The 22,493-nt window shown below is 42.7% G+C and overlaps 1 protein-coding gene across 1 annotated transcript in view; it reads left to right on the forward strand.

The window, feature by feature from the left end:
• The window catches only part of LOC126100667 (uncharacterized), a 210,734-nt gene that overhangs the window by 57,043 nt on the left and 131,198 nt on the right, over nucleotides 1-22,493 (forward strand). The window contains exons 5-6 of the mRNA XM_049911287.1: nucleotides 2,216-2,435; nucleotides 15,092-15,395. Of these exons, the coding sequence (XP_049767244.1) occupies nucleotides 2,216-2,435; nucleotides 15,092-15,395 (524 nt within the window). The remainder of the gene's footprint in view (nucleotides 1-2,215; nucleotides 2,436-15,091; nucleotides 15,396-22,493) is intronic.

Consider the following 22,493-nt stretch of genomic DNA (forward strand, 5'->3'; position numbering starts at 1 on the left):
CTTTCTGGAAACCAAACTGATATTTTGTTAGTACTTCATTTTTACAGATATGTGAAGCTACTACAATGAATACATGACTTTCTCAAAAATTTGGGATAAAGCTGCTAGAAGGGAGATTGGACGATAATTGTTGACATCAGATCTATCCCCTTTTTCATGCAAAGGTATAACAATAGCATATTTCAGTCTATCAGGGTGAATGCCCTGTTCCAGAGAGCTATTACACAGGTGGCTGAGAATCTTACTTATCTGTCAAGAACAAGCTTTTAGTATTTTGCTGGAAATGCCATCAATTCCATGTGAGTTTTTGCTTTTAAGCAAGTTTATTATTTTCCTAATATCAGAGGGAGAAGTGGGTGAGATTTCAATTGTATAAAATTGCATAGTCTAACAATCTGCGTGGTGTCTGTTGTTGTATGTCGTGTCTCCCTACCACTTTCGCGCAACAACGCCCTGAGCGTGTTTTTTATTTTTTATTTTTTATTTTTTAGGGAATTAACTAGTTTGAACCTGGGACCTGTTGCTGGTAAGGAGACGCCAGACCACACATGACATGTAGAGTTCAGAAGAGTTCAGTGAGACTAGCGATGATATAATTAAATCCTTAATGATTTCAGCGTCAGCTCCACTGCACTCTCTGTAAAAGAATCTTAATACTAACTAAATTTAGTGGAAGGTATTCAAGGCTTTCCTATTTTTAGTTAGCTGGTAAAATAACGTCGAAAAAGCAGTTAAGTTTACCATTGGAAATTTTATTCTACTCACAAAACATTGTTTATAAATTGCACTATTGATAAAAGGAAATATTTTAATACAGGATGATAAAAACCAACTGCTTTCAACAAAAATGTGAACGAATATTCCCTGAGTGGGTTTCCAAGTTCTACAATGGATCAAAGGATGACCTATGCCATATCACATCTATAACCTAGATTTATGTTAAGTTTCATAAAAGAGATAACTATCAAAATGGTCTAAAGTGACCCTCAATTATCTATAATTACTTATCTAACTTGTCGTAAATTACAGTGGCTGATGTGGCTTCTTAATAATTATATAACAGAAAAATCATCGCGTTTCAGATTTTTACTTCAAGTGGCAAATGTGAACACCATGAGATTTAATTGACGATCGACACTAGTATTACGTAAAAAGGGGATGTAACAGATGAGAGTTCTGCAGTTCTGCGTGAAGCTTTATGCGCGCTTATGCGGCATCGCGTGCGTTCATTACCTTGTCGGTGTTTAGGCAGCGTCAGGGCGGCGCAGCTCCTCACATCTCGCCGTCTCGGAAGCAACTCTCACCTAACTTCTCCTTACTACAATTTACCGAAGTTGGGTTAAAAAAAACTGTCTGGCTGTGTTTTCATCTGACCAATCAGGGTCTCAATGTTAAGCTTAAGCTCCGCCTACAAAAATTCTGTCTATCCAATGAGAAACGTTATACTTTTCGTGGTGGGGCAATGTTTTTAAAGTTTGCAACGTAACAGAGACGCGAAAAAGTCTCACGCTAAAACTTGTGGCTGGTGTGGCCCTTTTAGTGTTATCGTAAGATCTATACTGTTCTTCTGGAGGGCTCTAGCTTTTATCATGGGCTGCGGGGTGGTCCTGGTGGTTAGCTGGCGACGTGGGTGTCCGTCCCTTATCGTAGGGCCTTCCAGCTTAACACGGTTCTGCTCTCGGCTTCTGTTCTCGTTTCTCCCCTCGGAACTGCGTCTGTCTCACGGTGGGAAGGTATGACATGCATTTAGGCATTCTTGTGTTAGTCTGTGGTATTCCATTTGCTCTCTCGTTACTCGTATTACTTTGGTTAATTTAATGTCACGATTTATTCGGAGCTATGTGACATACTACTGGATTTGCTTATCATGTCAGTGTTTTCATGGAAGGTGTTGGATTTGCCTGACACCTTACGATAGGTATGGCCTCTTCCGTGTGTGTGTGTGTGTGTGTGTGTGTGTGTGTTAGCCTTAGCGTAAGTTACTTTAAGTTAGATTATTAAGTGGTGTGTAAGCCTAGGGACCGACGACCTCAGCAGTTTGGTCCCGTAGGAATTTACCACAAATTTCCGAAATTCCTTTTTGGACGAACAGCTTTTGCTGTCCAGAGGCTGTTGTCGACACAGTGCGTGCGATAGAAAATCGCGCCGGACGTTATCACGACTGCAGTGTGCCAGCCGAGAGGCGGCTACAGCTCTCTCTTCGCCTGTTTCGCAGCCCACAAGAACGTGCGGGCGTTCATCACGCACGGCGGGCTGCTGAGCACGCAGGAGGCGACGGCCAGGGGCGTGCCACTGGTGGGGATCCCGGTGTTCGGCGACCAGCTGCTCAACATGGTGCAGGCGCAGAGGCAGGGCTACGCCGTCACGCTGGCCGTCGGCAACGTCACGGAGGCGTCGCTGCAGTGGGCGCTCAGCGAGGTGCTCACCGTCCCCAGGTGAGCGGGCCGCGGCGAGCAGAGAAGTCTGACGTCTGCGCGAGGTTGGAGGCTTTTTCTCCCTGCAACCGCCTACGAAAAATTAGTGTGTGCCTAGACATTCGCATTCCTACATGTACTATTCCTACATGTACATTAGAGGCTTATCTCACTAGGCGTAAGAAAGATACTGCCTGCAGGAAAATTAAAGAGACCTTTGGAGAAAAGAGAACCGCTTGTATGAATATCAAGAGCTCAGATGGAAACCCAGTTCTAAGCAAAGAAGGGAAAGCAGAAAGGTGGAAGCAGTATATAGAGGGTCTACACAAGGGCAATGTACTTCAGGACAATATTATGGAAATGGAAGAGGATGTAGATGAAGATGAAATGGGAGATACGATACTGCGTGAAGAGTTTGACAGGGCACTGAAAGACCTGAGTCAGAAAGCCTGAGGCGGAAAGCCCCCTTGCGGGGTGGAATCAGAGCTAACTATTTGTAGTATCGTTCCCAGAACCGATCAAGGTCCTCTGGTTTGGAGCCGAGTGGAAGGCTTAAACCAGAGGCTATGTACTGACTTGGCAGAAAATCCTAAAAAATTTTGGTCTTGTGTCAAAGCGGTAGGTGGATCAAAACAAAATGTCCAGAGACTCTGTGACCAAAATGGTACTGAAACAGAGGATGACAGACTAAAGGCCGGAATACTAAATGTCTTTTTCCAAAGTTGTTTCAGAGAGGAAGACTGCACTGTAGTTCCTTCTCTAGATTGTCGCACAGATGACAAAATGGTAGATATCGAAATAGACGACAGAGGGATAGAGAAACAATTAAAATCGCTCAAAAGAGGAAAGGCCTCTGGACCTGATGTGATACCAGTTCGATTTTACACAGAGTAAGCTAAGGAACTTGCCCCCCTGCTTGCAGCGGTGTACCGTAGCTCTAGAAGAGCGTAGCGTTCCAAAGGATTGGAAAAGGGCACAGGTCATCCCCGTTTTCAAGAAGGGACGTCGAACAGATGTGCAGAACTATAGACCTATATCTATAACGTCGATCAGTTGTAGAATTTTGGAACACGTATTATGTTCGAGTATAATGACTTTTCTGGAGACTACTCTGTAGGAATCAGCATGGGTTTCGAAAAAGACCATCGTGTGAAACCCAGCTCGCGCTATTCATCCACGAGACTCAGAGAGCCATAGACACTGGTTCACAGGTAGATGCGGTGTTTCTTGACTTCCGCAAGGCGTTCGATACAGTTCCCCACACTCGTTTAATTAACAAAGTAAGAGCATATGGACTATCAGACCAATTGTGTGATTGGATTGAAGAGTTCCTAGATAACAGGACGCAGCATGTCATTCTCAATGGAGAGAAGTCTTCCGAAGTAAGAGTGATTTCAGGTGTGCCGCAGGGGAGTGTCATAGGACCGTTGCTATTCACAATATACATAAATGACCTCGTGGATGACATCGGAAGTTCACTGAGGCTTTTTGCAGATGATGCTGTGGTGTATCGAGAGGTTGTAAAAATGGAAAATTGTACTCAAATGCAGGAGGATCTGCAGCGAATTGACGCATGGTGCAGGGAATGGCAATTGAATCTCAATGTAGACAAGTGTAATGTGCTGCGAATACACAGAAAGATAGACCCTTTATCATTTAGCTACAAAATAGCAGGTCAGCAACTGGAAGCAGTTAATACCATAAATTATCTGGGAGTACGCATTAGGAGTGATTTAAAATGGAATGATCATATAATGTTGATCGTCGGTAAAGCAGATGCCAAACTGAGATTCATTGGAAGAATCCTAAGGAAATGCAATCCGAAAACAAAGGAAGTAGGTTACAGTACGCTTGTTCGCCCACTGCTTGAATACTGCTCAGCAGTGTGCGATCCGTACCAGATAGGGTTGATAGAAGAGATAGAGAAGATCCAACGGAGAGCAGCGCACTTCGTTACAGGATCGTTTAGTAATCGCGAGAGCGTTTCGAAGATGATAGATAAACTCCAGTGGAAGACTCTGCAGGAGAGACGCTCAGTAGCTCGGTACGGGCTTTTGTTGAAGTTTCGAGAACATACCTTCACCGAAGAGTCAAGCAGTATATTGCTCCCACCTACGTATATCTCGCGAAGAGACCATGAGGATAAAATCAGAGAGATTAGAGCCCACACAGAGGCATACCGACAATCCTTCTTTCCACGAACAATACGAGACTGGAATAGAAGGGAGAACCGATAGAGGTACTGAAGGTACCCTCCGCCACACACCGTCAGATGGCTTGCAGAGTACGGATGTAGAAGTAGATGTAGAAACAAGGCCCCGGGAGTAGACAACATTCCATTAGAACTACTGACGGCCTTGGGAGAACCAGTCCTGACAAAACTCTACCATCAGGTGAGCAAGATGTATGAGACAGGCGAAATACCCTCAGACTTCAAGAAGAATATAATAATTCCAATCCCAAAGAAAGCAGGTGTTGACAGATGTGAAAATTACCGAACTATCTGTTTAATAAGTCACAGCTGCAAAACACTAACGAGAATTCCTTGCAGGCGAATGGTAAAACTGGTAGAAGCCGACCTCGGGGAAGATCATTTTGGATTCCGCAGAAATGTTGGAACACGTGAGGCAATACTACCCCTACGACTTATCTTAGAAAATAGATTAAGGAAAGGCATTTTTAGACATAGAGGAAGCTTTCGACTATGTTGACTGGAATACTCTCTTTCAAATTCTAAAGATGGCAGGGGTAAACTAGAGGAAGCGAAAGGCCATTTACAATTTGTACAGAAACCAGATGGCAGTTATAAGGGTCGAGGAGCATGAAAGGGAAGCAGCGGTTGGGAAGGGAGTGAGACAGAGTTGTAGCCTATCCCCGATGTTATTCAATCTGTATATTGAGCAAGCAGTAATGGAAACAAAAGAAAAATTCGGAGTAGGTCTTAAAATCCATGGAGAAGAAATAAAAACTTTGAGGTTCGCCGATGACATTGTAATTCTGTCAGAGACAGCAAAGGACTAGTCGAATTAAGTCGGGTGATGCTGAGGGAATTAGATTAGGAAATGAGACACTTAAAGTGGTAAAAGAGTCTTCCTATTTGGGGAGCAAAATAACTGATGATGGTCGAAGTAGAGAGGATATAAAAAGTAGACTGGCAATGGCAAGGAAAGCGTTTCTGAAGAAGAGAAATTTGTTAACATCGAGTATAAATTTAAGTGTCAGGAAGTCGTTTCTGAAAGTATTTGTAAGGAGTGTAGCCACGTATGGAAGTGAAGCATGGACGTTAAATAGTTTGGACGAGAAGAGAATAGAAGCTTTCGAAATGTGGTGCTACAGAAGAATGCTGAAGATTAGATGGGTAGATCACATAACTAATGAGGAAGTATTGAATAGGATTGGGGAGAAGAGAAGTTTGTGGCACAACTTGACTAGAATAAGGGATCGGTTGGTAGGACATGTTCTGAGGCATCAAGTGATCACCAGTTTAGTATTGGAGGGCAGCGTGGAGGGTAAAAATCGTAGAGGGAGACCACGAGATGAATACACTAAGCACATTCAGAAGGATGTAGGTTGCAGTAAGTACTGGGAGATGAAGAAGCTTGCACAGGATGGAGTAGCATGGAGAGCTGCATGAAACCAGTCTCAGGACTGAAGACAACAACAACATGTACATTTATACTCCGCAAACCACCGTATGGCTTGGGAAGTATTGTGAGATCTACCTACAGTTTCTGTTCAATGGCGTTAATTGACGGCCCCGTTCAAAACCTAGGCTCTCTGACAGGAGAAGTTGAGCTCCTGGAAGACACTGCTGGATGCCAGTGTAACTTTGTTCACGTAATAATCATCTTGGTGTTGAAGCTCTTTTCTTCCGTGTTTGCTTTAACGATACGTATGTTCTTGGATGGGGTCCGCCTTTAGCAAAACACAAGGGGTGAAAATAGCCTACAGAACAGACAACTCAACACAGAGAAAACTAACGACAACCAACACAAGCACAGACAAACACAACACATCTGGTATTTACCAACTAACATGCCAGGACTGCAAAACAGTTTATATAGGGCAGACAAGCAGAAACTTTAATACCAGATACATAGGACACAAGAGAGCATTAAAAAGTAGCAGCTGTCATTCCACATTTGCTGAACACCTCATCGACAAGAAACATAACCCAACAAACATCAACACGGATTTGAAAATTCTCAAATGCAGCAACAGTCCCCCACAAAAACTAATAATTGAAGAAAATTACCAGATACAAAAACCATAGTGGAAGGCAAACAAGTGATAAATGAATACACAGCTCTCTGCAGTGGTACCCTGTTCTCTGCCCTCAAAGAATTATTAAACAAGACCAACCAACAGACCTCTCACCCTCCCCCCTCCCATACACACAAACAGATACACTCTCTCTCTCTCTCTCTCTCTCTCTCTCTCTCTCTCTCTCTCTCTCCCTTTTCACACACACAAAAAAGGTCCTAAAACCTACTGTCACACTCACTCTGTTACACTTTCTCTCTCTCTCTCTCTCTCTCTCTCTCTCTCTCTCTCTCTCTCCCTTTTCACACACACACACACACACACACAAAAGAAAGAAAAAATTACAGACACCTCTGAAAGATTCAGAACAACCGCCAGGAACTCCTTCAACTGTTCCACTGTCAGCCATCTTTTTTTTACACCTTCAATGGTTCCAGTGCCCGCCACGTTTGTTTTTACAGCTGGTAAAGCAGTGAAACAGTTACAGTGACAGTGGTAACTCAATATATAATGTTTGACAGTGATGAAGATGATTAAAAGGATAATGTAAGTGAAACATTATGTAAATAGACACACACACACACACACACACACACACACACACACACACCCATAGACACACAGACACACACACACAGACACACACATACATACACACACACACACACACACACACTTGGAATTAAATAATTTCAGGCATAGAAATAACAAGTTTCCAAATCGTAATTTTGGCTTAAACAATTTGTCTATTTAAGGTATAAGTGGTTGCAGATGACAAACTGTGCAACAAAACGGTCACTGTAGAAAGACAACGCATCAGAAAAACCACACCATGTGGTAAAAAGGTATGAATTCGTAATTTATGGCTTTTTTCAGATATCTGTAATTACGATTTAAAAACTAATAGCTACATGTATACAAACAACAAAGGACACTCTTTATCTTCAACAGATGAAAAGTAAAAGCCCCGGAAGATGCTGCAACTGCAGTGAAACATGTTTGGGTTAAAAAACAAAATTTTGTTTTGCTAAAGGCGGACCCTATCCAAAAACATACGTTTTGTTCACGTACATGCTACCAGAGACTATGTAAGTTACTTAGACTTTCAGTTCTCTATCGCAGGTAGAACGGCCACAAAAGTGCATTAGTGTTGTTACCAGGCCTGGTAAGATACATAAGGGGCGTGAACGTGACCACTGGTGAAGGACAAGAAGACGCTGCATACTCTTGTGACCTTTACCAGAACCTAACAGAGTTTGAATGAAATTCTAAAACCCTCAAAGATTTTGGTTTTTTAAAATGGCTATCAGTTTCGAACTTTAGTCCACTATCAAGCTACTCTGCAGAACAGAATGCACCATGTTACAATTTAAATTTACAATACATAAGGTCAACTAAAGTACAAGTGCATTTGTTAAGATGATTACATACGACACAGGTCCCAGCACACTGTGTGTACGCTGGCCACACTGACTGCACGAGGGGCCGAGAGCGAGGCGCCGTCTGCATGCGGACACTGTTTGTTACGTCAGCACTGAACACTGTTGAGTAAACTCAGGCTGGGGGCACTGGAGGGTCTGTGCCATGGTGAGATTTTTTGTTTTATTTTACAAATAACAGCTATGTATGACGATAAAATACCCTCACTATGGCACAGTCCTTTCACTGCACGCAGCACTTGACCGTTCTTCACAAATAATATCTTGTATTTAGCCACTCATGTGAGGAATGTTGCCAGCATGTGCACAATATGGTAGGACTTACGTGGTACTTAATCATGTTGTCAAATGCATTTGCACTTTGTTTGACTGTACGTACTGTATGTGTAAATTGTAACATGGTACACTCTGTCCTACTGGATGGCTTGATGATGGACTTAAGGGGCTCCGGAACGCCCTATACTTGCAATGTTAAAATAACGCTTATAAATTACATCTTTCCTCACAAAGTATTTGAGGTAGGAAGTTGAACTTTTTACAGATTATTTATTGGAATATGGGCTACAACTTAACACAGGGATTTTACAAAATTTTAGTTCAGTTATTAAAGATGATTTTTTTCAATTGTAATGAAAATTCACATTTTTTTGCAATTTTTTATTTATATACTCAAAAATATACAGTTTTTTTTTGGAAAAAGGCTGTGTTAAATTATGCAGAAGATACTGTGTAACATTTACTGAAAGTTTGAAACAAATATGTTTGGAAGATCCTTAGAAAACATGTAATTAGTATGAGAAAATAAAAGTTTTGGGAATCGAGCGACAAAGATTGGATTAACTTTTTAGTGCATTCCAGGTCCATAGGATGGATTATCTTCATCCTCTGCAAACTCCTCCTCCAGCTTCCTCTTGTTCCTCCTCCTGTTTACTCTTGCTTGTATTTCTAGACTCTTTACAGCCCTGTCTGCAGCCCGAAGGCGTTCCTTGTTTAAAGCAAGCATCGCTCGTACCATGTTAGAACCTATCTTCATTCCCATATTTCTAAATACCTTGCACCTTACAATGTTGCCATCATTGAAAGTCGCAACAGCATCATACACACCAAAGTGAAGTATTTCTATTTACTCATTATTATACTTCAACAAAACAGAGACTCAAGAAACAGAATTAATTACGAATATTTTCGAGATAACGACAGAGTAAATAAACATGAAACAATCGACAATCACATCAGCGATATATATTGAACCATCACAGGTTAGCCACAACACATACTTTATCTCACATCACTAAAATGTACCTGATGAACACGGACGTTAATAATAACACCATTTGACAGCAGTTTAACAGCGCCACAGTGGGCCACGCCCATGTAGAACACATTTAAAAAAAATTTAAAAATAGTTGTAGTCTTCGGAATTGAATAAATTATATATCTATTAAAAGGTAATAGTCTGCAGATTCAGAAAACGTAAAAAAGTAAAAATTGAACTTTTCATGATTTTGAGCCTTTCCGGAGCCCCTTAAGTCCGAAAATGGTCGTTATTTAAATGAAAACAACCTCGTACTCAACTCTGACGGTTTTACAGTTTCATTGAATCGTAGTAAGTTACTGCCTATTGCCATCCAGCATGTTGAAAATGAAAAACAGGGTTGAAAGGGCTCTTATTGGATGTCGTTTCCATTTGACTGGGTGGTCTAACAACCCTACCACAACAAAGGTGGAAAATTAATTATGATTGTAGTGTTGCTCACGCTGCTAAATGTTGCATTTTCGGGCAACAACAAAGTTGTATTATGTGGCAGGTGTCATTAGAGCACAGTTAATAAAGTCATTTCTTCAAATAATGGATAAACTAGGCACTCATCTTTTCGTGTTTCCCACGCTGGTCTCGTCGTGAACTCATGGCTCAATCGTCGAAAATCTACGTAGTGATACTCCCAAGCTCGGATGCAAAGAGGCCTAGGTGTTATTCTGCGATATTCAAAAGTTTTATAGAGGTGTTTCATAAACCATTGTTGAAGATTAAACTTTTGCAAGTTAGGACAATGATGATGAAAATAAGTAATTAGCTCTCCGAATTTAAGTCACACTTCTTTTTATTATTTTTGTTGCAATATCACGTAACTCGTTCCGAAACATCACTTCACAATATAAAACATACTTGAAAATATCTTCCTCACTGTTAAAGGTCACATTTCATAAACTGACTACAATTTGCGTCTTTTTAACATGACGAGCAAAGCTCGACTCTCTAATAACCGCTTACGCACCCAAAAATCAGAGTTACAAGTACATCAATGATCATAGTGACAAAAGAAACAATACACATAACAATAATATCATTGCAATATATACATATCGATGTATCGAAGTGCCTCTACATTAATGAAATCAGATCAGAATGTTGTCACAGAAATATGTTAACTATTTTACAGAAACACAGTAGAATATTGCTGGTATCGAGAGTCTGAGGTGAGGTGCCGTAATGGTTACGTAATTCAAGTACCATCACTGTGGTCAGATAATGCAGTACCCAGGTAGTTTTTAGGGAGGGAGCATTCAGACGTGATGGACCGCATGGGAGCGTGGCGGCTAGCGTATTCGTTGTCAAGTTTCTGGTCGGCCATATGTGGCCATCACAAGGTAGGATGGCCGCATTGTGAAGTGAGCACTTAGTAACCTCTTCACATCTATGTCTACGTATTCAACTACAGTGATATACATACCCCACACTCCACCTTACGACGCGTGGTGGAGGGTATCCTGTTCCACTACTAATCATTTCGTTCCCTGTTCCACTTGCAAATACAGGGTGTTACAAAACGGTATTGCCAAACTTTCAGGAAACATTCCTCACACACAAATAAAGAAAAGATGTTATGTGGACATGTGTCCGGAAACGCTTAATTTCCATGTTAGAGCTCATTTTAGTTTCGTCAGTATGTACTGTACTTCCTCGATTCACCGCCAGTTGGCCCAATTGAAGGAAGGTAATGTTGAATTCGGTGCTTGTGTTGACATGCGACTCATTGCTCTACAGTACTAGCATCAAGCACATCAGTACGTAGCATCAACAGGTTAGTGTTCATCACGAACGTGGTTTTGCAGTCAGTGCAATGTTTGCAAATGCGGAGTTGGCAGATGCCCATTTGATGTATGGATTAGCACGGGGCAATAGCCGTGGCGCGGTACGTTTGTATCGAGACAGATTTCCAGAACGAAGTTGTCCCGACAGGAAGACGTTCGAAGCAATTGATCGGCGTCTTAGGCAGCACGGAACATTCCAGCCTATGACTCGCGACTGGGGAAGACCTAGAACGACGACGACACCTGCAATGGACGAGACAATTCTTCGTGCAGTTGACGATAATCCTAATGTCAGCGTCAGAGAAGTTGCTGCTGTACGAGGTAACGTTGATCACATCACTGTATGGAGAATGCTACGGGAGAAGCAGTTGTTTCTGTACCATGTTCAGCGTGTGCAGGCACTATCAGCAGCTGATTAGCCTCCACGGGTACACTTCTGCGAATGGTTCATCCAACAATGTGTCAATCCTCATTTCAGTGCAAATGTTCTCTTTACGGATGTCAATCCTCATTTCAGTGCAAATGTTCTCTTTACGGATGAGGCTTCATTCCAATGTGATCAAATTGTAAATTTTCACAATCAACATGTGTGGGCTGACGAGAATCCGCACGCAATTGTGCAATCACGTCATCAACACAGATTTTCTGTGAACGTTTGGGCAGGTATTGTTGGTGATGCCTCGATTGGGCCCCATGTTCTTCCACCTACGCTCAATGCAGCACGTTATCATGATTTCATACGGGATACTCTACCTGTGCTGCTAGAACATGAGCCTTTACAAGTACGACACTACATGTGGTTCATGCACGATGGAGCTCCTGCACATTTCAGTCGAAGTGTTCGTACGCTTCTCAACAATAGATTCGGTGACCGATAGATTAGTAGAGGCGGACCAAGTCCATGGCCTCCACGCTCTCCTGACCTCAACCCTCTTGACTTTCATTTATGGGGGCATTTGAAAGCTCTTGTCTACGGGACACCGGTACCAAATGTAGAGACTCTTCGTGCTCGTATTGTGGACGACTGTGATACAATACGCCATTCTCCAGGGATGCATCAGCGCATCAGGGATTCCATGCGACGGAAGGTGGATGCATGTATCCTCGCTAACGGAGGACATTTTGAACATTTCCTGTAACCAAGTGTTTGAAGTCCCACTGAAACGTTCTGTTGCTGTGTGTTTCCATTCCATGATTAATGTGATTTGAAGAGAAATAATAAAATGAGCTCTAACATGGAAAGTAAGCGTTTCCGGACACATGTACACATAACATATTTTCTTTCTTTGTGTGTGAGGAGTGTTTCCTGAAAGTTTGGCCGTACCTTTCTGTAACACCCTGTTGAGGGACTACCTATACAGCTCCATATGAGCCATAATTCTAATATCTTATCATCGTAGTCCTTACGCGAAACGTACGTTCCCGGCAGTAGAATCATTCTACCGTCAGCTTCAAACTCCGGTTCTGTAAATTTTCTCCATAGTGTCCCACGAAAAGAACGTCGCCTTCCCTCCAAGGATTTCCATTTCAGTTTTCAAAGCATCTCCGTAACACTTGCGTGTGGTTCGAACCCACCAGTAACAAATCTAGCAGCCTGTCTCTGAACAGTTACGACGTCTTCCTTTAATCATGTCTGGTGCCGGTCCCAAACATTCGAGCAGTACTCAAGAATAGACCGCACCAGTGTCCTACGTGCAATGTCCTCTACACATGAACCACAGTTTCCTAAAATTCTTCCAATGAACCCAAGTCGACCATTCGCCTCCTCTGCCACAATCTTCACACGCCCGTTCCAGTTCGTACCGCTCTGCAATGTTACGCTCAGATATTTAAACGGCGATACTGTGTCAACAAGTACACTGCTAATACTGTACCTGTCATCCAAGAACAAGTTCAAAAATGGGCTCTGAGCACTATGGGACTCAACATCTTAGGTCATAAGTCCCCTAGAACTTAGAACTACTTAAACCTAACTAACCTAAGGACATCACACACACCCATGCCCGAGGCAGGATTCGAACCTGCGACCGTAGCAGTCCCGCGGTTCCGGACTGCAGCGCCAGAACCGCACGGCCACCGCGGCCGGCCAAGAACAAGTATAGTCCCTCCTTTATTCTGTGTCATCTCATACCATGTGCCAGAGACTAGCAACAGCTGGGCAGGGAATTACTGTCCCGTGTGTAGGCTACAATTAGCAACATGACTTGAAGAGTCGTGTTTGGACTGACGCCACAACCAGAAAGCACGGACTGCCAGTGAATGGTGTCGCATTGTTTTCCGTTATGAATCACGGTTCTGCACTACCGTGGATCACCGTTGTCAGTGAGTGTGGTGGCAATTTAGGGAGGAGTCACATTCCTCCAATGATTTGGAGAGGCACAGCGGTGCTACTGCTGGGGTCACGATTTGGGAAACCATTGGGTATGACTTCAGCCCTCAGCTGGTAGAGACTGAGGGAACTCTGATGTGTGCTCATCTGACAGTATGGTGATGCCATTTTTCAACAGGACAATGCTCGTTGACACACGCGACGTGACGCACTGAACTGGCTGCCTGATGTTGAGATACTCCCTTGTTCAGCAACACCCCAGATCTGTCACCAGTAGAAGATGTGAGGGACCAGCTTGGATGTCAATCCCTGTGTCATTACGTAGGATATCAAGGACCAATTTCAATAGCTGTGGGTCAGCTTACATGAAGAGAGGGTGTAAAGGCCTTATGGCAGGGTTTCCAAACGAATTACTGCACGCTTCCTATCCAGAAGGGGTGCAGCACTATACTGATAAATGAGATCACACCAGCCATTTTTTTTATCAACTTGGCACTGTTTTACAATCACCTCTCCTCTCAACCCATGAAATTTCATTTAGTTTTCTGCTCCCCTTCTGGGCTCTTCACCTTCTTTTGTCAGGCACTGAAGATTCCCCGATTCGTAACTCCAATGGGCGCCCTTGTCTTGTAGCCATTTGTCGTTCAGAGTTGTAGGCCCAATGCCTTATGTGATGATTGAGGTGCTTTTGAATCTGAGAAATGCAAATCGAAGCATCTTAAATGTGATGCTCTTGAAAAATATTAAAGTTCAGGTTCTAACTAAAGAAGAATTCAGACGAATAGCTGAAAAGAGTCAATAGGGGTCAATTACCAGAGGGAGAGACACGTGATAACTTGCTGCTAAAATGAGCCCTAGAGACTGAAGATGGCAACAGATAAGGAACAGGATTTGCGAAAGAGATTATTGGGATGCACAGATGAAAAGAATACCACAAGACAGGACAGAATCAGGGGTAGAATCATACTAGTCAAAAGTTAAATAATCTAAAAAGACACAATCTAAGCATTTTTGCAGAATGTTATAAAAATATATTCGGTGTACTGAAGAAGGAGTACACTCATTAATGGAAGGAGTGTATTCTGTTGCATCCAGCAGAACACCTGATGAAGCAGAAAGTCACCCCTCTCGATGGCTGTTCGCCTGTATTTCACTCCTGACAACCTGACTGGGTTCTCTGTCTGAGTAGGGGAGGGGGTGATGGAGGAAGAGAGCTCTGGTTGTTGAAACCCAAGAGGTAGAGCGATGTGGGAAAGGTCAGTGTTCAGAGGAAGCAGGTTCCGCTTTTCTCACATATGTATTTGCTGATTCAGAGTGGCATGATAATCGCTCCCTGATTTCTATGGTGCATTCACATAGCATATTGTTAGATCGCCAATGTTGGCAGCACCAAGGCGGAAAACACTCGTGGCCCAAAGTCGAATGACTTCAGCCGACCCAGGACTGGAAAGCCTTTGATCAGGACAATGTGAACAAACTACATAAACCAGCGTCAGCAACTGCTGTTCATTTGAACACCGATCTCTGTGTAACTCTTGACGCTCGGTGTGCAGGTACCGAGAGAACGCCCAGCGACTGTCCAGGATCTTCAACGACCGCCCGGTGAAGCCGCTGGACGAGGCTGTCTACTGGACAGAGTACGTCATCAGGCACCAGGGGGCGCCACACCTCAGGTCCGCGGCGCTGGACCTCGCCTGGTACCAGTACTTCCTGCTAGATGTCGTCGCCGTGCTGGTCGCCGCGGCCGCGGTGCTGCTCCTAGCGGCGGCGATCGCAATCAGGGCCGGACTGCGGCTGCTGAAGCCGACTGCTGGTGGGTCCAAAGCTAAGAGGACTAGCAGCAAGTCCACCAAGAGGGACTGACGGCGTTTCATTTACCTCTTGTATATGTCTAATTTGTACATTTCCCAATTTGTATATTACCCAATAAAATGAGTTTATATGACTATCGAGTTTAACTGTTCGACATTGGACAGTAGAACCTTATCCACTTAATAATTGTTTATTCACCCAGAGACCGTTTCACAATTAAATCAGTCACACAAGCTGGTTACAACAATAAAACACAATTCACTGTAAACATGCATGCAGGTGTCTAATGACTTACTACTCTAGTTAACTGCGAAGCTAATGCTTCACTCTCTATCCATATTTCACTGGGGCACAACCCGCTCGCTACTTTACGCTGACGTCGGGGCACCTCCATCGCTGCCTTTGTGCTTCACCACTCGTCTCTCTGACTCAGCTCGGATGGCTTTCAGCTTTTAAGCTGTCATCACACAGCTTAACTCTTGTCTGAAAGTTGATCTACAAATCCAAAAGCCAGATCACAACAAAATATAAAATGAACATTGTTCTCTAACACATATTCTGCGTATTTTAATATTTAACGTTTCCATATATTTACGTGAAAGTGTACTAGAATTGTAAAAGTGACTCACCTAAGTGTGACATCACAAGTGTGACCCATGCAGCATACTGACAGCTAAACTAATAATTTGGAAAGGGCCTTCGTAGTCCTCTCATTCATTTAAGTTTTCTCAGCGAAATGGTAGTTTTACTATTTGGGCAACGCTGAAAGGGGCAGCGTGTTTAAATGAATTTAATTCCACTAATGGCGATCAGAAAACTTCTTGACGAGGTATACCTGATAAAAGGGGGCAGGGGTGTTTAAATGAATTTTCCTATGACCCAATGTGAACTGAGGGCGCGGACGGAATCTTGTCAAATACATGGGCTTCTTTTAATTCTCACATCTCCACGATGCGACATCTAGAAATCAATGAGGCAGCACATGGTATGTGAACAAAAGTCACATGACATGAATCTGTTCCAAATGACCCGCTAATATCAGTATACCGATTTTATGTACAACAGATAACTTTCAATAGCACACGAGCTCATGAATATGTGATGATCACGGTAGAAAGCTAAATTTGACAATGCACTGTTGGTTCACGAGTGTACCCATAGCAGATCGAGTACTCGCGTCTTACAAATTAACGCTTCTGGGCTTGTGATTGATACACTTTTTCCTCTCTCAGTTAGCAATATCTTCACAAACCGAAAATATGACCACGAAGATAACTATTGAATAGTAGCTCTTACTAAGGTAACCGATTGAAAACTGCTACATGATGAAATATCACCTCAGTGCCTTGAAACACAACCATTATGTCCTTTATTGGGTCTTGTGCGATTTACTGAAGCCGCCAAACAGTTAATTATTATGATTATATGACCGTCTGCTTAATGGATGAAAGGCCATCGGCTTTTCTGCTGTGGTTTCGGGGGTATTTCAACCGAGTGCGGCTGTTCTGAGACGGAATAGTTAATGATCGAAAGTTTATCTATTATTAAAGACCATAAAGGTTGCAATATACAAACTGATATGTATTCTCTACTAACACACAAATTCTGAGGCAGTTGCTACCTACGCCTTACACGTTTAATTACGGTTATATCTTCTTTTGGTTGCTGTTTTTAAGTACAGGGCTATTACAAATGATTGAAGCGATTTCATAAATTCACTGTAGCTCCATTCATGGTCACGATACACTACAGATACGTAGAAAAACTCATAAAGTTTTGTTCGGCTGAAGCCGCACTTCAGGTTTCTGCCGCCAGAGCGCTCGAGAGCGCAGTGACAGGAGCCGAGAAAGCGTATGTCGTGCTTGAAATGCACTCACATCTCAGTCAGTCATAACAGTGCAGCGACACTTCAGAACGAAGTTCAACAAAGATCCACCAACTGCTAACTCCATTCGGCGACGGTATGCGCAGTTTAAAGCTTCTGGATGCCTCTGTAAGGGGAAATCAACGGGTCGGCCTGCAGTGAGCGAAGAAACGGTTGAACGCGTGCGGGCAAGTTTCACGCGTAGCCCGCGGAAGTCGACGAATAAAGCAAGCAGGGAGCTAAACGTACCACAGCCGACGGTTTGGGAAATCTTACGCAAAAGGCTAAAGCAGAAGCCTTACCGTTTACAGTTGCTACAAGCCCTGACACCCGATGACAAAGTCAAACGCTTTGAATTTTCGGCGCGGTTGCAACAGCTCATGGAAGAGGATGCGTTCAGTGCGAAACTTGTTTTCAGTGATGAAGCAACATTTTTTCTTAATGGTGAAGTGAACAGACACAATGTGCGAATCTGGGCGGTAGAGAATCCTCACGCATTCGTGCAGCAAATTCGCAATTCACCACAAGTTAACGTGTTTTGTGCAATCTCACGATTTAAAGTTTACGGCCCCTTTTTCTTCTGCGAAAAAAAAACAAAAAAAAACGCTACAGGACACGTGTATCTGGACATGCTGGAAAATTGGCTCATAACACAACTGGAGACCGACAGCGCCGACTTCATCTTTCAACAGGATGGTGCTCCACCGCACTTCCATCACGATGTTCGGCATTTCTTAAACAGGAGATTGGAAAACCGATGGATCGGTCGTGGTGGGGATCATGTTCAGCAATTCATGTCATGGCCTCCACGCTCTCCCGACTTAACCTCATGCGATTTCTTTCTGTGGGGTTATGTGAAAGATTCAGTGTTTAAACCTCCTCTACCAAGAAACGTGCCAGAACTGCGAGCTCGCATCAACGATGCTTTCGAACTCATTGATGGGGACATGCTGCGCTGAGTGTGGGAGGAACTTGATTATCGGCTTGATGTCTGCCGAATCACTAAAGGGGCACATATCAAACATTTGTGAATGCCTAAAAAAACTTTTTGAGTTTTTGTATGTGTGTGCCAAGCATTGTGAAAATATCTCAAATAATAAAGTTATTGTAGAGCTGTGAAATCGCTTCAATCATTTGTAATAACCCTGTACTTCGTCACACGCAATGCTGATGTTTAACATTCACAACTATCCTCACTGCAATCCATGGTTGTTGCTGGCAGACGCGGTTGACGCGAAACACGTAACTCAGCACTCGTCACTTTCTGGTTTCATATCAGTCGCTAATCGGTATCGATGAGGATCCACCCCACGACGATCTGGGGGACGCGCTCATTTGTCACAGTCCGGTGAATTTACCGTTTACTCCTCACTCGGCACATCCACCATTGACCCCGTACTCCGCACGACCACCATTCTTGCCCGTCTCTCCAGTATCACCTCTCACTCGACACTCGTCTCACTGCCTCCTGCAGTGCTCGACAATCGACTCCTGTCTGCTATCGACCTGGGTGTTGGGTAGTAATATCTATGTTCGTGGGATCACGGATCCCTTACATCTCCGCCCTAAAAACCTTTGTAGCCACAGACGAAAAAGAATAATAGGGAAAAATTATCACACGGCATAAAAAATGAAGATGAGGAACATTCGATTCGTGTTCACATGCTGAAAGTTGCAACGTATCACAGAAAATACCCTATTGGCTCTGGTAGCAAACTGCCCCTACAGAAACATCATACAACATCAATCTATCTTAATTACTATAGTATGGTAAATATTTTACAAACTTTGTCTTACATTCAGTTACCAAAAATCTTCACTTTCAATGGTTTGTATGGACCGTTAACTGCATATTTTCTACTGGTTAATCTTTTATAACTCGCTACAGCAAAGACAAGAAAAAAAAACTAGTCGAATGCCAGCTACCTTTGGTATGCCGTCCTTTCATCGGGCTTCCTGCTGTCCATGCTACTCTCACTCTAACTTATGACTCACTTGGTCAACACACACGAAAGTTAAGGAAGAAATTCACAACTTATTCACGTGAGACTTTTAACACAAACTAAATGGAATATGAGAACAAAATATACCATTTATACCTTGAATTAAGCAATTATTTTACAATTCCTCAAAACTCTACAGATTGATTCAATAATCTTAAATGCTCCATTATTGCACTAAATATGTCTTACATAACTATTTGCATCACTATAACTAATGTGCTCGACCAATGAAAATTTTTTAACTACTGATCATTTCATTTTGCCAAACATTTATAGCGCCATACGTGAATTGTTATCACTAATGCCCAGATGAGAGGTACACTATTTCCTGTTATATTGACATTAATCCAAATCTGCTATATGGGTATTTATTATTCATAACACAGCTCACGTGAGCTCCCGAAACCCACCGCGCGGCAGTCATGGAGACGAGGAGCGCGCCAGAGCTTAAGTCTTGGTGTTGACTTAGTACTTATGTACTGCATTTTAAAAATGTGACTACGCCTATTCAGGCTGTTTTAGTTTTATTTATAGATCATGCCCTCTTAGACATATTATAGATTTAGGTATATCTTCTGAAGAACGCTCATAACTTTCGCTGAAACCTATGTAAAGGTTGGTTTCATTACCACAATCGAGGGTGATAGTTTCTTATATATTAGATTATTACTATTGCTGACCGTGCTGCAATGTTGAAAATACAATAGTTAGTCATGTATGATGAAAAGAGTGTTGAAACATAATAGATGTAGTCAACGGAGTTACAGAGATGAAGGAGAAATCATTGAAATATTTACAATTCAGGGAATAGCTGTTCAATGTGTGTGAATTTTTCCCGAATTTGAATCACCTGACAGAGCATAACACTTTTCCATACATTGAATATGCAGGGTGACAATTATTGAAATATAGGAAAAAAACGTAAATTAGTTACAAACTATGGCATGCACACACTTGATTCAACACTTAAACGTCACTAAAAATATTCGAATTTAGGTTATGACTAGAGGTGTACAAATTCCCCTTGCAGCCTGCTTGCCCCTAGCTCCTCTGCAACCATTCATGTAGGTCAGCCTGCCGCGACGTAAACACAAGAGTGCGCGTGTACTGAGGCATTGTGGGTAATGCGGTCGACTTGGGCTTCCGCAAGCACGGGCTACCTGGGTTCCCGTAGGCCTGCCAAGCTTCACGGGACCCGCTCAGCTTGCTGCGCCTGACAACAGGTTGCGCTGTCAAGCTACCGTGACTAGAGTAGCCAGGTAGTTAGCCCGCATTTCATTTATCGCAAAGGTGGGGGCGGCACAATGAATAGGTCGAACTTTAGTGAGATTGAGAAAAAAATTGACAACTGGCGAATACATGCTGGTAACGAAACAGAGCACAAGTGCCGCATGGGAAACGTTTTCGTGTGTTTATGATGCCGCTTCAAATAAATCTGTAGGTGTGTCTCAATTCAAACTATGTAAAAAGCTCTTAAGTACTTATTCGGGAACCTCGAGTATGTTACGACATGTGTGCAAATTTGACAAGCAGTTCCCTCACTCCGTAAATATCTTGAAAGAGGACAAAGATTTAGTGGCCGAAAAGTGCGTCGAAATGTGTGCGAAGGACCTGAGACCATTTAGCAGTATAGAGGGAGAAGGATTTCTTAATTTAGGGCAGACACTGATCGACATAGGTAAAAAATATGTTTCAGTTGATATTAAAAAGCCGGCCGAAGTGGCCGAGCGGTTAAAGGCGCTACAGTCTGGAACCGCACGACCGCTACGGTCGCAGGTTCGAATCCTGCCTCGGGCATGGATGTGTGTGATGTCCTTAGGTTAGTTAGGTTTAAGTAGTTCTAAGTTCTAGGGGACTTATGACCACAGCAGTTGAGTCCCATAGTGCTCAGAGCCATTTGAACCATTTTTTTGATATTAAAAATACTATGCCTTCCCGAGTGACAGTAGCTAGGAAAGTTCAAACTTTAGCTGATAAAGTGCGCAGCAAAATGCTCCCAAATATAGTGCATGCGATTCGTTCTGGTATATGTGCCAGTATAATTGATCTATGGACAGACAATTACAAAGGGGTGCATTACATGTCCGTGACAATGCATTACATAAATTCAGACTGGCGTTTGAATAACTATGTACTGATGTGCTCTGCGTTTCCTGACTGCCCAAAAACTGGCTCGAATATTCGAAACGAGTTGGAAGATCGCTTAGAAACTATGGGTGTTTCTCGTGAAGACATTGCCAAAATTACATTTGTCACAGACCAGGGCAGTAACATTGTCAAAGCTCTCGAAATATATCAGCGTCTTCCATGCATGGCTCATAGTATAAACACAGTCTTGAAACATGTTCTGAGCGGACAGTTTTTGAAAGAAAATGTTCCAAATATATTAGCCATTCTTAATACAGTGCGGGCTACGGTTTCCTACTTCAAGAGAAGAGGTCTGTGTGTGAGACTGATCTCATCTTTAAAGCAGTGGGTTTCAACTCGTTGGAATAGTTATTTTGACATGCTTGTACCAGTCCATTCTCAGATTGATTCAGTGAAGGCTGTCTTACATAGCGAAGGTGGTTCTGATAAGATGCTGGGTTATGACCACCATATAACTGGCCAGCTTATAGCATTTCTTAAGCCGTTCAAAGAAGCCACAGTTGATCTAGAGGGTGACAAGGAGCCAACCCTACATTTAGTTCTACCGTGGTTTTATGCCTTCAAAGCTCACTGTACTGTACGGGATAACGATGAAGAGGTTTGTAATTTTATTCCATCTGAATATTATAGAACAACTTGTGAAATATGTATGTTGATAAAATGTATTTTCAGGACATGAAACCTTTGAAACAAGCCGCCGGTGCCTTCCTAGAACAGAAAATGTGCGTTAGTATGGTGCATAAAATTGCAACGTTTATGGTGCCTAACTACCGCACATTAAGAAAGTTAACCGAGGATGAAAAATTTGATGTTTACCAAGCAGCACGACAGATGTGTGCTGAAGGTAAGCTCCTAAGATAATGCATATATTCTTCATCTACATGTACATGGGTACTCTGCAAGTCACACGCAAGTGCTTGGTTGAGGGTTCATCGAACCACTTTCAACTTATTTGTCTCCTATTCTCGAATTTCGCGCGGGATAAAACACCTACATCTCTCCGTCTGAGCGCTGCTTTTTTGTATTTTATTTTCATGATCATTTCTTCCAATGTAGATGGGACTCAACAATATATCTTCGAATTCGGAGGGTTAAGTTGGTTATCGAAATTTCGTATATAGATCGCAC

Source organism: Schistocerca cancellata, chromosome 9 (assembly GCF_023864275.1).
Source record: "Schistocerca cancellata isolate TAMUIC-IGC-003103 chromosome 9, iqSchCanc2.1, whole genome shotgun sequence".
In the NCBI taxonomy this organism is placed as follows: domain Eukaryota; kingdom Metazoa; phylum Arthropoda; class Insecta; order Orthoptera; family Acrididae; genus Schistocerca; species Schistocerca cancellata.